A 13,942-nucleotide genomic window follows, 5' to 3' on the forward strand; every position below is an offset into this window, starting at 1 on the left:
GAGAGCACAGTTTGCAAGGTTATCTACAACAAGGTCGGTGAGAATGATCCTGCAGGAGCTGGGCCAACACCCAATGGCAATCAGATGCAATTACAATGGTATCCCCGACAACATCAGGGAGAGTATCACGGTGTCTCCTATACCAAGAAACATGCATCCAGAACACAATGTCGGAAGAAGAGTAGCGAGGGCCAGGACTATAGTTCGTCAAGTCTCAAACGAGGAACGAGAGGTCGTATTTGTTGACGCGGCTTCCTACGCCAATGGGAAAGCGTTTGTGGCTGTGGTGGTTGATGGGGCTGGCCATGTAGTCAACTCAGCGACGGTCAGGACGAAAGACCCAGTCATTGCGGAACAGGTGACCATCGCCTTAGCACTCAAGATGGATAACATCGAAGTCGTCTACAGTGATTCCATGGCAGCACTACGGGCGTTCGCCAAGGGGACGGTCTCTGAACAAACGCTGAGAATACTGCAAGGCAAGAACATAACGTATCATCTTCTGTGTTGGTTCCCAGCTCACCTTGGGCAAATCAACGATTCCCCTCCCAATCTCAATGAAGCAGCACACGAGGCGGCGCGAGAACTCTCCAACCGTGCCTCCCCGGGGATGCGTTCTACCGGTGAAGGGTTTAACCGGGAAATTCTTACAACATATAACGAGCTCACTAAACATTTCTACCTGTCTAGCAGGATTTTCCCTCCACCTCACAAAAATCTAACCCAGCCGCAAGCACGTACATTAGGGCTTTTGCAAATGCGGATGTACCCTACTTTGAAAATGTTCACATCATGTACCATGACCTATACCCAAGTAATCTTTGTCCACATTGTGGGGAAATAGCCTAATTAGAACACATGCTTTGGCTGTGCACCAAATTCGCTCATATATCAAACATCACCTCTGCCAGATGGGAGGCGGCAATCTGCAGCTCGTCCTTGGCTGATCAGCTCTGGGCTGTCCACCAAGCCCGCGAGGCGGCTGAGGAGCTTGACATCTCAGTCCCCACGTGGGAGCTGCCCGCAACACAGTGATCTGTGTTTTGGAGGACCAAATAAAAGTTTATCCAATCCAATCTAATACGAAACAACTAAACGAGGTCGACGCGACCACAGAACACCTACCACGACGGAGACGAAGTCTGGTCTGCATTCTGCGCCCTCTCCGAGTAACAAGTGGAAGAATAAAAAAATGACGTGACCTCCGAAATGGTTAGCGCGCGGCAAGCGTTTGCGTTCTCGGGAGCTTCAAGAAAAAAAAATAACTGTGGCAGTGGTCGAGAGACGAGGCGGAGTTCGGAATGTCACGGGCATTCCAAGCATGGCTTGGGGTAATCATTTTAGCAAAAACCAGATAAGCTTTAGTAATTATTTCGTTCATTATTGTGCAACCGTTAATAAACGTTCGTGTGTCTAAGCATCAGATACATCATATTTACGTGTGCGCATGGGCATGTTGAGGTAGTGCCAGAAAACGTAAAAAAAGTGTACAAAAACGTACTTTTAACTTGTGCCACTAACGTCAGTCGAAATTCATTGCTATATAAGCTTGTGCGTTTTCGGTGTAGGGTGTGAGTAAACACGTCGAAGTGTGTGCCGTTGTGGATAATGATTCATTGTGCTCTAGTTCATTGACTTCCCCTATATGCGTACTATGTGTCATTGTGTGCATGTGTGATTGTATGCATTGCATCAGCATATATTATTAGTCGTCCGGTGTCAGTGAGTAATCCTGAATGGGTTGAATTGTAAATTATCATTAAGAGAGCCGTGATGGTGGGTAGACAACGTACGTCGCCGCAGGCAACTTTTTTACTTCACGACTATGACGCTCTCAACCTCCAGCTACTTATATAACGTTGAGCATTTATCTATCAAAGCTGCACTACAGAGTCGGAATGGTTTCGCTGTGAACGAGTCTACAGTTTGGAGGCACATCTCGTGACCTGCGGCTCCGTAAACGCACGGATAACGTCGCTACAGCCATAGAGTTTCCCACACTACTTACTAGATGGAACTCTGGCGCTAGTGTCTATGGGAGCTGCAACGCACGGTGCTTCAGCGAGCATGGGAATGATGGGTAGTACACACATTTGTCTAATATTCGTACTTCTGGCCTGCCTTTGGCTCCGTGTGTGTTCGTGTGGCTTGTAGCTGTTTTCTTACGAAACAAGTATTACCGAATGTTCAGCGGTTGCGCTTCACCATTTCATTTTTAGACTTATTTTAATTGGCTTACGAAGTTCAAAAGCATTCAATCTTTCTTTCAAAACAAAACCGAAACACAGCAATAAACGAAGCCGCAAGTACGATTCGCCGCCCGCAAGTACGAAGACTAGGCAAATGTGTGTACTACCCATCATTACCATGGTCGCTGAACGATCGCACCGCCAGAGTGCCCTCTAGATAATTTTGAGAAACTCTATGGCTACAGCATGTGAATCTGCGAGAAATAAATACCGAAAGCCTAGCATGCACTCTTCGTGTGAGGACTCTGCAGTATTCGTGTCTTTCAGAGTGAACGTCGCCTCACCTGCCGAATGAAACCTACTTCCTCCATCGTTCTCTTTCGCGATGTTTTCATCACTACAGGTTCGTCTGCTTGTTCTTATTATCATTGTGTTCGATATCAAGCTTTTTGATATCAAGCCGTCGTTTGTAACTTTCAGTGCCATGTACTCCTTATCAGTCGAGAGTGGATGCATTTTCTAAGCCTACTCGCTTCACTAACCTGGGGTCAGCCATGTTGATTTTCATAGGGAGGAACACGATTCTCCGTGGATGAGGGAGCAGGGTTTCTCTATTTAAAGACGAACATTGGGGACATCGCCGTTCCTCCCTAAATGGAGAGAACGTCACTCCATTTTTTTAAGAGTGCACTGCTATCCGTCGTTGAGAGAATTGGGACTTCGCCGTTACCGGCCCCGAGGGACTCGGGAGGAAGACGCCGAGGAATTAGTTTTTTTTTCGTTAGAAATCAACCATTTTTATGCAAGAAGCGCGTTGAAACCAGACGAGTATCATAGGTTTCCGGGCTCTACGTGAACGATTCAAATCCGATTCAAGTTTGAATATCGCATATCCAAGCATTCTCATGCGTCCAATAGATCGCACCACCAGTTTACCCTTTAGGTAAGTGTACGAAACTCTATGCATTACCCCCCCCCTCCTTTTCCGCCTTTTCGCCCTCACATCTGTCCTTCCCTCGCACTTCCCTTGCTACACTATATGTATACCTGGCTATTCTCTATATGGCTGGGCGATGCTTAGTTGTACTTGCGTGACACCAAGCGATGACAAGAAATGGTGGCAAACGACATACGGCAGCCTGGACCTTAAAGCACTCCGCACATTGAAAAAGAACTCAACTGGTCAGCTTAACCCCATTACGGCTCCACCACTCGAGAATGCAGAAAAAAGTGGGGTGCACAGAAAAGTGATAAGCGGGAATGTTTTCCAAGGTGATCATTTCAATGGCGATTGCTGTCTATTGATGTACTTGCACAACATGAAGTAGCTAAAAATTAAAAGGCATTGAATACATTATATCAACAAAGCGTGCACAATTCTGAGCGGCGGCGTATCTTGGAAAACGCAATCGTTCACGGTATAGTGGTGCAAGAGTTATTGTTTCTTCTTATTAGTGCCACGTGTCGCAATATCATTGTGCAGTGATCCCGCAAAGCGTCACGCACAGCACACACACGTGTGTAGCACCTGAAAACAACGCCAGGGGGCGTAACGATGCACAAATGGCACACCTATTTGCACGTCCGGCTCTTCTTCTTGCTTTTTTTCAGCGGGCTACCGGCACCGCTTACGGCAGCGCTGTCGACCGCGACCGCACCGGCTCCGAGCACCGAGCTGCCACAGGCTTCGACGATGCCCGTCGAACTGACGACCACAATCTTGAGCTTGTCCGAGACCACGGTCTTCGATTCAGCGGTTGCGCCGCCCTGCGACGCTCGCAGCCTGCTGGAGGGCACTGGAGAGGCGCCGACCTTTAGCACGTCACGACGACTTTCGGGTGACGCTGAGCATGCCAGCGCATTCCGGTCGGCCAGGTACATGTGGTAGCGCATGAACTCCGCGCGGCCACGTGGCCCGTACGTCGTCTCGGGTTCGAGGGCAGCGTACAGGTCCTGGATCAATGAGTGATGACCGAGTGAGGGGTGAACGAGTGGTGACCCACCAGTGGTGACCCATGAAGTGTGCAGGTGTACTACCAACGACGACTTGCAGTGTAAGCGAATAGTCAAGCGCGCCAAGAAAGTTGTTCGCTTCACATTGCTTTACATGGACACTGATGTGAAACGTTACATCAGTTAGGCTTGCAAACGCCGAATAGCTATTTTGCGTGCATTCGTAAACTACTTGGACAATAAGGCATCGCCTTCGTGCGTTCTCCGTAAACGCCTCCTCTATTTTCTCAATGCACCCAGATGCGCCTGGTCTAGCCATTCACCACACTCTCATCTAGCCCTTTCTACTCTCGCCCATCACCTAGCCTTCTTGGGTGCTTTGCAGTCATGAGAGAAGGAACCCAGAGTTACTCTATATGCTACCTTTAGGTAGCATATACAGTAACTCTAAAAGAACCCATCATGTGGTGCCTCACGACGGAAATCATGTGACGTCCTTTTTAGTTCAGTTGTGTACAGATCCAAGGGGTGGCGTCTTGAATTCTTTGTGTTCACAATGTTGGTGGTCACGCTGACTCTGTAAGATGCACTATGGAGTACTAGAATGGGACAGTGTGCCGTCTTTACAATAAACCAATGGAAAAAAGGTAGCCGTCGCTTTGGCGACGACACAACCTGTAGGGCGCCAGGATGAAATGGTATACCGGCGCGTGTAATTTAAATCTTCGTTGTAAAACTTTCTGCTGTTTTCAAGTAAAATAGTCATATCACGCGATTGAAACTTAAAAGTATCTGCAAGACGAAAACGCATCCAACACATTCATTAATGACATAAAGGAAGCTGCCTCTGCATCTTCCAAACTTACATAATTTCTATCGCAGAACAGCGACCTAGATCATCTGCTTGCTGTTTTAATTGCAGAAGAGATAAAACAAACACCTCGATCTTCATTCCATGCATATGACCATGTAACACCAACTGAAAGTTATGCGACGAAACGAACGAGGAGCTCCAGAAGGACAATGGGATCATCAGGTGAGTTCTACGACCACCCCTCATCAGCATGAGCCAGGAGCGTAACGTAAACGTAAGAAAAGGTGTACGCTCGACGACGAATGCTGCTTCATTTGTTCAGGTATTTTACCGCTCATGGGCACGCCAAAGCACAGGAATGCAGCTAAATGCACCAGGTGTATTCGGGGTACTGTATTTACCCTATGAGAAAATGCCCTTAATTCCAATTAATCTGCAAAATTTAAAATGTATCAGACCTCCTCGCCGAGTGTGCCATGCAGACAAAGAAATTCGCAAACGCATCTTTAGACACAATAGGAAGCAATTAGAGTTTTCGAGGTACACGCACGGCCAGTGCGGCAACTAGAACTATTGATCTCGGGGGCTTTGTATCACATCTTTTTATAAAAGACTTTGGGGGCGGCATCAGGTGGCGACACAGTAGTACGGTGTGCTCTAGCAGCACTGGCCGTCATCGCAAAAAGAACCACGTTTTCGCAGCCACAGGGCACACTGCTCAATTCCAGCACACAATAGAGACATCGTGCTTTGAGATGGCACGTCTCCGTTTGTCGTGCTATGCGGGCAACCAATGGGGACGCGTCACTGTGATGCTGCTGCATCACGAGCGCTGTGAGATGGTGGTGAAATAGCTTCGATCAACAAAAAAAAGAGCCGGAAGAAACGAATTTCACAGACGTATGATTTTGGAGAGGGAAACTCGTCTATCGCATCTTCGTAGGAAAGCACTCCGACTCACGTGGGATGCAAGCAGCCCTACCTAAAGCCCTACCCAACATGTAGCGTCACATCACGACCACTCACCGAACTAAGGCAGACCGACGGCTGCAGTTGAAGAGCGCGCGTTTGCATTCGCATTTAATGAAATAAAAGAAGCATTTGCTTAGATCATGGGCTAGGAGCTCCAATACAAAATACTTTTTTGATTACGCACACAGAGAATTCATGCGAAGTAACAATTCACTGTATTCCTACGTACCAGTGACACTGGGATCTAGAAGACGAAAAAAAGACGACAAAAAATGGACTGGTGCTAGCTGTTCAGATGGGCAGCACTGCTCGCCAAACCAGCCGTAAATACACATGTACTCCCACCCAAAAAAAGGATCGAGACCATGAATCGAGTAAAAAGGGCGTCTTTTTGTCCCACAACAACACTCGTCATCTATCTTGCGTTCCTTTTCTTGCCTTATTAGCACGCTTCCAGTACTTGCATATCATGAATGACATGGGGGTTATCAGCTTGACATTGCGCGCTTGATAGTAAAGTGGGCAGCGCTAATTTCTCAAAAAAGGAAACTCAAGCAAGCCAGATGATTATTGCAGTGGGACAAAAAGACGCTCTTTTTACTTGATCTCTCTTTGGAGTGTACTCCTTCAAGTCTTTCAAACTTGTCTTTCACGTAACAATGTTCTCACACTAAGCATAAAATATAAGCATAGGATTATTCATTTATAATATGGAGTGTGTAACTGATTGGGCGGCCTGCTTTCAAGAGGCGCTTCGTACTGACACCCTTGTTTTAAGTCCACAGTTATCAGCAAGGAGAGAGGGAGAGGAGAAAGGTCCGCTCACGTATCTGTTCTGTGCGAGCGTGCTTATGACGCACGATCCCACGATAACCATTACGAAGGCCAAGATGACCAACTGTCCGATTCCGGTCCACGCTGAGAACGTATGCTGGTTGCGGTACTCGCGGCTGTCTGACATCGTGAACGTGTTCAGCCGGATCACCTGGATAACCAAGATGAAATCAGGGCAAGAATAAACTAGCCATATTGAAGACATACACATAACCCGGCAAACTTATTAATTAATCCCTATTCAGAATTACCCAGACTGAAGCCTAGCCGTGAGTCTGGGCCTGAGTGAGTGTGGGTGAGTAACAGTTTGGTGATTTTGGAACATTTTGGTTCGCTTGAGTCCGAGTGAATTCGGTTGAGTAAAATGTCAGCGAGCCTGAGTCCGAGTGAGCATTATAGGTGACATACATTTCATAAATTAATCTGAGAGAGCTGCACTTTATATTGCCAAACTCGAGTACTCACACATCAGAACGCTGCAGGGTTCATGCGCTACCCCTTGCAAGTTTCTTGCACAAGCAAGAGAGATAAACCACTGAAGCTACGCATTTTCACATAAATACGCAAAGACGTGCGAAAATTTGCAAGTATTGCCGAGCGTTCGTGACGATGAAGACAGTGGCTGTCGATATGTTCTAGACGAAACTCTTTACTGGGCGTAATTGCGCCCAGAAAAGTAAAGTACAAGCAACACACGGAGCGCACCGATAACAGTGATGACTGCATTCGGGAGTCAGTGATCTGATCTGCTGTACGGCAGCACGGCAGCTTTGTTCGCGTAGAATCAGAGATTCCAGCATTATCACTGATGGACACGTTAGTTCCAAACTCCACTGTTGACGTTATAAGTGTGACGAAGTCTGTAGAGCTTAAAACTATCAAGAAAGGTCCCAAAGATTCCGGCTCGACATAAACAAGGCAGTGGTTATGAGTGCGACTGGCATATAGAATCAAAAAAGAAGGGCCATCGCGCTATCGCAATCTGCCCTGTAGTCTGAACTATCGCAATCTGCTCTTGAAGCCGAAGCTCAAGCGTCCTTCAATTTTTATGATCTGAACATTAGATCTACGCTCTACAAGGAATGACGTTATTCCTAATATGTGCCTATTACAAGTAATGCAGTGCATTTACGAACTGGCAAAGTCTCAAGGAGGATTAGCTTTGTGATGACGCCTGTGGATGTAGGCCTTCCAGCCTCACTGGTTTGGCCTCCTTGCTATGGCGTTGCACTACAGTGCTTGAGGTAGTGTATGGGTTGTGGGTTCGATCCCGGCCACTGCGGTAACATTTCGGCGCGAGCGAAACGCCAAAATGCGAGCGTACTCAAATTTAGCGGCACGTCACTCCTGTCGGGCCCAAAACCTGTCCCATCGATATAAAGTGCGTTCTTCTTCGCCCGCTTTAATTATTTTCCATTTATAGCATAACGTTTACTCTTCAGCTAAAAACAACGATTACTATCCGCTATGGCTTGCCAGCAAGCACAGCAACCCGGTCCTGTGCTTGCTGGTTTACCAGCAAGCACAGGATTGGGTTAACTGGCGGAACATGGGAGAGGCCTTTGTCCTGCAGTGGACGTAGTCAGGCTAATGATGATGATGATGATGATGATGATGCTGATGATGATGCTGATAATGGCTTCCTTGGCTTCACTTCTGTTGGTTTCGTCAAGTTATGTCTAAGGAATAAAGCGAGCCGTTGATCGATTCCTTCCTTTAATACAATACATCCTTTGGAACATTTTTAATATTTACGTACTAAAATGTATGAAATTACGTCATTATGTAAAATACCAGGCAGACTTATATAATCAAAGTGTCTGCAAAGAAAGTTTTTCTATCAAATAAACAAGGTCAAAGAATAAAGCGGGTGAAGTCACTATATAACACAGAATCGCCATGTGCGTGCACAGGTCACCAGGGGCCTTCTTCAAGCCGTCGTGAAGCCTTGACGACATTCCCAGTTTTACTTGTAAGTACACCTGAAATTGAACTAGAATTTAAACTCACCGCGAGCACGAAGGGACACATGTAGTGCCAGCAGAACGTAATGAAGCGAGGCGGAGGCGTCTCCAACATGAAAAATATGTCGTTGCGCCGCCGGTCGCAGCCTGCAAAAGCAGCAGAGAGCCATGAAAATCGATGGCCTCCTACCCATCCGTCGGTTAACTCACTCATACGTTGACTCACTCGGGCTCATTCAGACTCAGATCAAGCCGTGAGTCTGAGGAAGTTCAGGTGAGTTATATTTTGGCGAGTTCGTGTCCCAGGGGTGTCCTGTTGAAGCAAATTTTTGTGAAATTCAGTCTGATTGAGTCTGGCTCAGCTGAACTTCGGTCAGTCTGAGGCCGAGTGAGCCCAAAGTGCAAGACATATTTCTTGAGTGCGTATGAGTGAGCTCCACATTTTTTTCCCAACCTGTGGTCATATCTACTCATTTTCAGCATTACTACAAGCGCTACCTAATCTACTCAGACGTATTACAAAACAGTGACGTTCTTTCATCAGAGAATCGAACTGCGTGGGGGAAGGGTGTAGCCTTAACCCCATTCCCCACCGTCTCAATTACGAAGAAATGTTTTGACAAATATAAATCTTATGTTTTCATCTTTTTTCAAGGAACATGTCTCTACTCGTTCGCAATCACTCATAACACTTATATTTGAAGGTGATATATCAGAAGGCGTCAACAAGACCGCTGATTACATCAGATATTGTTGTTAAGAAAGAGATTTGACACTACGGTTGAACAAGCTGATTCTAGGCTAACGGACTCACGTGTCCACTCACTCGTACTCACTGAGACTTGGATCGAGTCTTCAGTATGAGTGGTTAATGGGAAAGTAATGAACCTGTGTCCAAGTGAGTTCGGTTAAGAAAATTTTCCTGTGTGAGTCTGGCTCCGGAAAATTGTGGCGAGTCCAAGCCCGTGTGAGCCGCAAGCAAAAATCATAATTCATGAGCAAGTCTGAGTGAGCGCCACAGTTATTGCCAACCTACGCTACCCTCACATTGAGATGAAGTGAACGTGCGTATATGAACGTAGCTAAGAAAACAAGTGGTCACTTAGACAGCAACTTCGTTAGGTCCGAGGATATTCCTTGTTCAACTGCTCCTAAACATTCCAGGGTGTATCTTACTTCTGTTAAGACGTTTATTGGTGGACACTCGTTGATGATTCATGAAAGCGACAGTCAATGCGGGGACCGACTCTCTACACGAGCTGCTCTTCTTCTTATGAAAAGGGCGACCCACTAGAAGGCACTCGAGAAGATGACCCACTGTTCGAAGGCTTTGCCACAACTACCCCCGGTACGAAAAGGGAGCCGCCTGGCGACCTAACAGGTGGTTACAATGAGCGGGTCATGGTAGGCCTTGAGGCGCTCCACGTTAACAATGTCGCGTCCTCGACGGCGCATGTCCGAAGATGGTTCGATTGGTTCAATCAAGTAGTTGACAGGAGAGGTGCGTTTGACGACACGGTAGGGGCCTTCGTATTTGGGCAATAGTTTTGAAGATAGGCCAGTTGCAGTGGTAGGGATCGAGAGCCAAACGAGCGCTCCAGGGAGGAACGTGGGCGCTGTAGTGCTGGCGTCAGCGCGAATGCTTTTTTGCCGCTCTTGATCGTGCGCAGTAAAGGTCTTTGCAAGCTCTCGACACTCTTCAGCAAGCTTGGCTGTAGCAGAAATAGGCGCCCACTCAGACGGATCTGGCCTGTACGGAAGTATCGTGTCGATGGTGTGCGACGGGTGCCTTCCATATAATAAAAAGAAAGGTGAAAAGCCAGTAGTGCTCTGAGGGGCGGTATTATATGCGTAGGTGACGAAGGGTAGAATGGAATCCCAATTTGTGTGATCGGCGGCGACGTACTTGGAAAGCATGTCGCCGAGCGTACGGTTGAAGCGTTCGGTGAGGCCATTTGTCTGCGGGTGGTAAGCAGCAGTTTTGCGGTGAACAATGTTGCACTCTTTAAGAATGGCTTCAACGACTTCAGACAGGAAGACGCGGCCTCGGTCACTGAGCAGTTCCTGGGGTGGACCGTGTCGCAAAATGAATCGTTGGAGCAGAAAGGAGGCCACATCGCTCGCTGTAGCCGCAGGTAGAGCGGCCGTTTCGGCGTATCGCGTGAGGTGGTCCACAGCGACAATGGCCCAGCGGTTACCAGCCGACGTCAGTGGAAGTGGCCCATATAAATCGATGCCAACGCGCCCAAAGGGCCTGGCAGGGCAAGGTAGAGGTTGCAGACCTGCCGGTGATAGGTGCGTTGAAGCTTTTCGGCGCTGACAATCTATGCAGGAGCGAACGAATTTCTGCACGTAGCGGTACATGCCGCGCCAAAAGTACCGTTGGCGAATGCGGTGGTAAGTCTTCGATACCCCGGAGTGCGCACATTGTGGATCAGAATGAAAAAACTCGCATATGTCAGAGCGCATACTGCGAGGTATGACTAGTAGCCACTGGCGGCCGTCACCGTTGTAATTGCGCCTGTGGAGGAGGTCGTCGCGAATGGCGAAATGGTGGGCTTGACGACGCAACGCGCGAGTGGATGGAGTGGATGGATCAGCCAGTAAGTCGATCAGTGAGGCGATCCATTGATCCTTGCGCTGTTCAGTAGCAATGGTATGAATGCTAATAGAAGAAATGGCAAGGTGAGACGCGGAGTTGTGGGCGTTGTCGTCAGGCAAGGGAGAGCGTGACAGGGCGTCGGCGTCAGCATGTTGCCTTCCATTGCGGTACAGCACGCGGATATCATAGTCTTGCAGGCGAAGTGCCCACCGGGCGAGACGGCCTGAGGGATCTTTCAATGACGACAACCAGCATAGTGCGTGATGGTCGGTGACGACATCAAATGGGCGACCATACAAATAAGGTCGGAACTTCGTAAGGGCCCAGACGATTGCCAAACATTCCTTTTCGGTGACGGTGTAATTAGTCTCGGCCTTAGTAAGCGTACGGCTTGCATACGCCACAACATATTCCGGGAACCCTGGTTTGCGCTGCGCAAGGACAGCGCCAAGGCCGACACCACTGGCATCCGTGTGTACCTCTGTAGGGGCCGTAGGGTCGTAGTGGCGGAGTATGGGAGGCGACGTCAACAAACGACGGAGCGTTGTGAAAGCGTCGTCACACTGTGATGACCACGAATGGAGAGGCCCGTTACTTCCAAGCAGCTTCGTCAGCGGCGATATGATAGTCGCGAAGTTTCGAATGAAGCGCCGAAAGTAGGAACACAGCCCTACGAAACTGCGCAGTTCCTTGACGGATGTCGGCTTGGGGAACTCGGACACGGCCCGAAGCTTAGCTGGATCAGGGAGAATTCCGTCCTTGGACACAACGTAGCCGAGTATTGTCAGCTGCCTAGCTGCAAATCTGCACTTCTTTAGGTTCAGTTGCAGACTGGCGTCACTCAGACGCGTTAAAACATGCCGTAGGCGCTGAAGATGCGTCGAGAAGTCCGGAGCGAAAACGACGACGTCATCGAGGTAGCACAGGCACGTGTTCCATTTCAGGTCACGCAGAACAGTATCCATCATGCGCTCAAAGGTGGCGGGCGCGTTGCACAGCCCAAACGGCATGACGTTGAATTCGTACAAGCCGTCGGGGGTGACAAAAGCGGTCTTCGGTCGAGCGTCCTCAGCCATAGGTACTTGCCAGTACCCTGAGCGCAAATCAAGGGATGAAAAGAATTCTGCTCCTTGCAGGCTGTCAATAGCGTCATCTACCCGCGGTAGTGGGTACACGTCCTTACGAGTGATCTTGTTGAGGCGTCGGTAGTCCACACAGAACCGCACAGAACCGTCCTTCTTCGTGACGAGAACGACAGGAGATGCCCAGGGGCTGCTAGAGGGGCGAATAACATCGCGGCGAAGCATGTCGTCGACTTGCTCGTTGATTACACGGCGTTCTGTGGGAGATACGCGATATGGACGCTGTCTCAGTGGTGGCTGTGTGCCTGTGTCGATGCGATGCGTAATGGTGGATGTGCGGCCGAGAGAAGGTTGGGCGACATCAAAAGAAGACCGAAATTCTTGCAACAGGCCCAGAAGCTGGGAACGCTGGCCTGGCGTAAGGTTGTCGGGAACGGAGGGACCGAATACATCATCGGATGATGAAGCAGATGTCGAAACAGCACTAAGCGTACTGGAACTTGAGCAGTGCATGTCATCGGGTTGATACATAACTTGTTCCATAACTTGTTCGTCTTCGATGGGTTCCACGCTGCCGAGAAATTCCCCTCGCACCAACGTAACGCTGTACGGGGATGAGTTCACTGCAAAAATAGTGGTGCTGCCGTGAGTGAGTTGCACGGTCGCGAAAGGAACCAGCAAGCCTTTTCTGATGAAAACACGATGAGATGGCGAGAGGAGTGCAGCGGTGTCAGAAAGGCTTGCGCAGTAGACCGACACCGTCGCGGACGAGTTTGCAGGCACTTGGGTGTCATCTCTGACGAGTAACTTGCTTGCGGCAGATGGACTGTCGGCCGGCGTCAAAGAAGAGATTTGGGTGAGTTCTATTTCTGCTGGTGCGCAATGAATGACGGCGTCATGGCGGGAGAGAAAATCCCATCCTAGGATGACGTCGTGAGAGCATGAAGGAATTATGATGAATTCGACCGCATACATCACGTCCTGAATCATAAGGCGGGCTGTGCACATCGCCGTTGGGTGAATGCTTTGGGCGCTGGCTGTACGGAGGGAGAGCCCGGAGAGTGGCGAGGTCACTTTGCGCAGTAATCGGCTAAGTTTTGCGTCCATGACGGATACGGCGGCTCCAGTATCTACAAGGGCAGATGCACGAACGCCATCCACAAGTACGTCTATCACGTTCGATGGGCTTTCCTGAGGGCTTCCGCAGTTCGACAGCGTCGCAGCCCTTGCCTCGTGGACTGCGACGACTAGTTTTCCTGGTCGCCCTCGAGAGGACGTGGCCGCATCGGCGACAGTGAGCGACGTCGCGGAGATGGTGAACGGCGGGTAGACGGAGCGGGGCGGGACGACGGTGACATAGGCGGCGGCTGGTCGTAAGGGCGGCTTGATTGGATTGGAAAGTTCGAGGCGACCTGCGGTTGCTGCACACGATTGCAATAGCGTGCTACGTGACCAACGCGACCACATGCAAAGCAGATGGGGCGATTGTCAGCAGTGCGCCATCGGTTCGCGGGTCCCATCCATGTCGCAGA

General features: G+C 49.1%; 1 protein-coding gene across 1 annotated transcript in view; it reads right to left on the reverse strand.

Annotated features, from left to right (window-relative positions):
- Positions 1-3,761: 3,761 nt before the first annotated feature.
- The window catches only part of LOC142765906 (sodium- and chloride-dependent glycine transporter 2-like), a 47,930-nt gene continuing 37,749 nt past the window's right edge, over positions 3,762-13,942 (reverse strand). The window contains exons 8-10 of the mRNA XM_075867713.1: positions 8,773-8,873; positions 6,755-6,913; positions 3,762-4,142 (exon numbers count right to left, since the gene is read on the reverse strand). Of these exons, the coding sequence (XP_075723828.1) occupies positions 3,762-4,142; positions 6,755-6,913; positions 8,773-8,873 (641 nt within the window). The remainder of the gene's footprint in view (positions 4,143-6,754; positions 6,914-8,772; positions 8,874-13,942) is intronic.

Source organism: Rhipicephalus microplus, chromosome 1, assembly GCF_043290135.1.
Source record: "Rhipicephalus microplus isolate Deutch F79 chromosome 1, USDA_Rmic, whole genome shotgun sequence".
In the NCBI taxonomy this organism is placed as follows: Eukaryota; Metazoa; Arthropoda; class Arachnida; order Ixodida; family Ixodidae; genus Rhipicephalus; species Rhipicephalus microplus.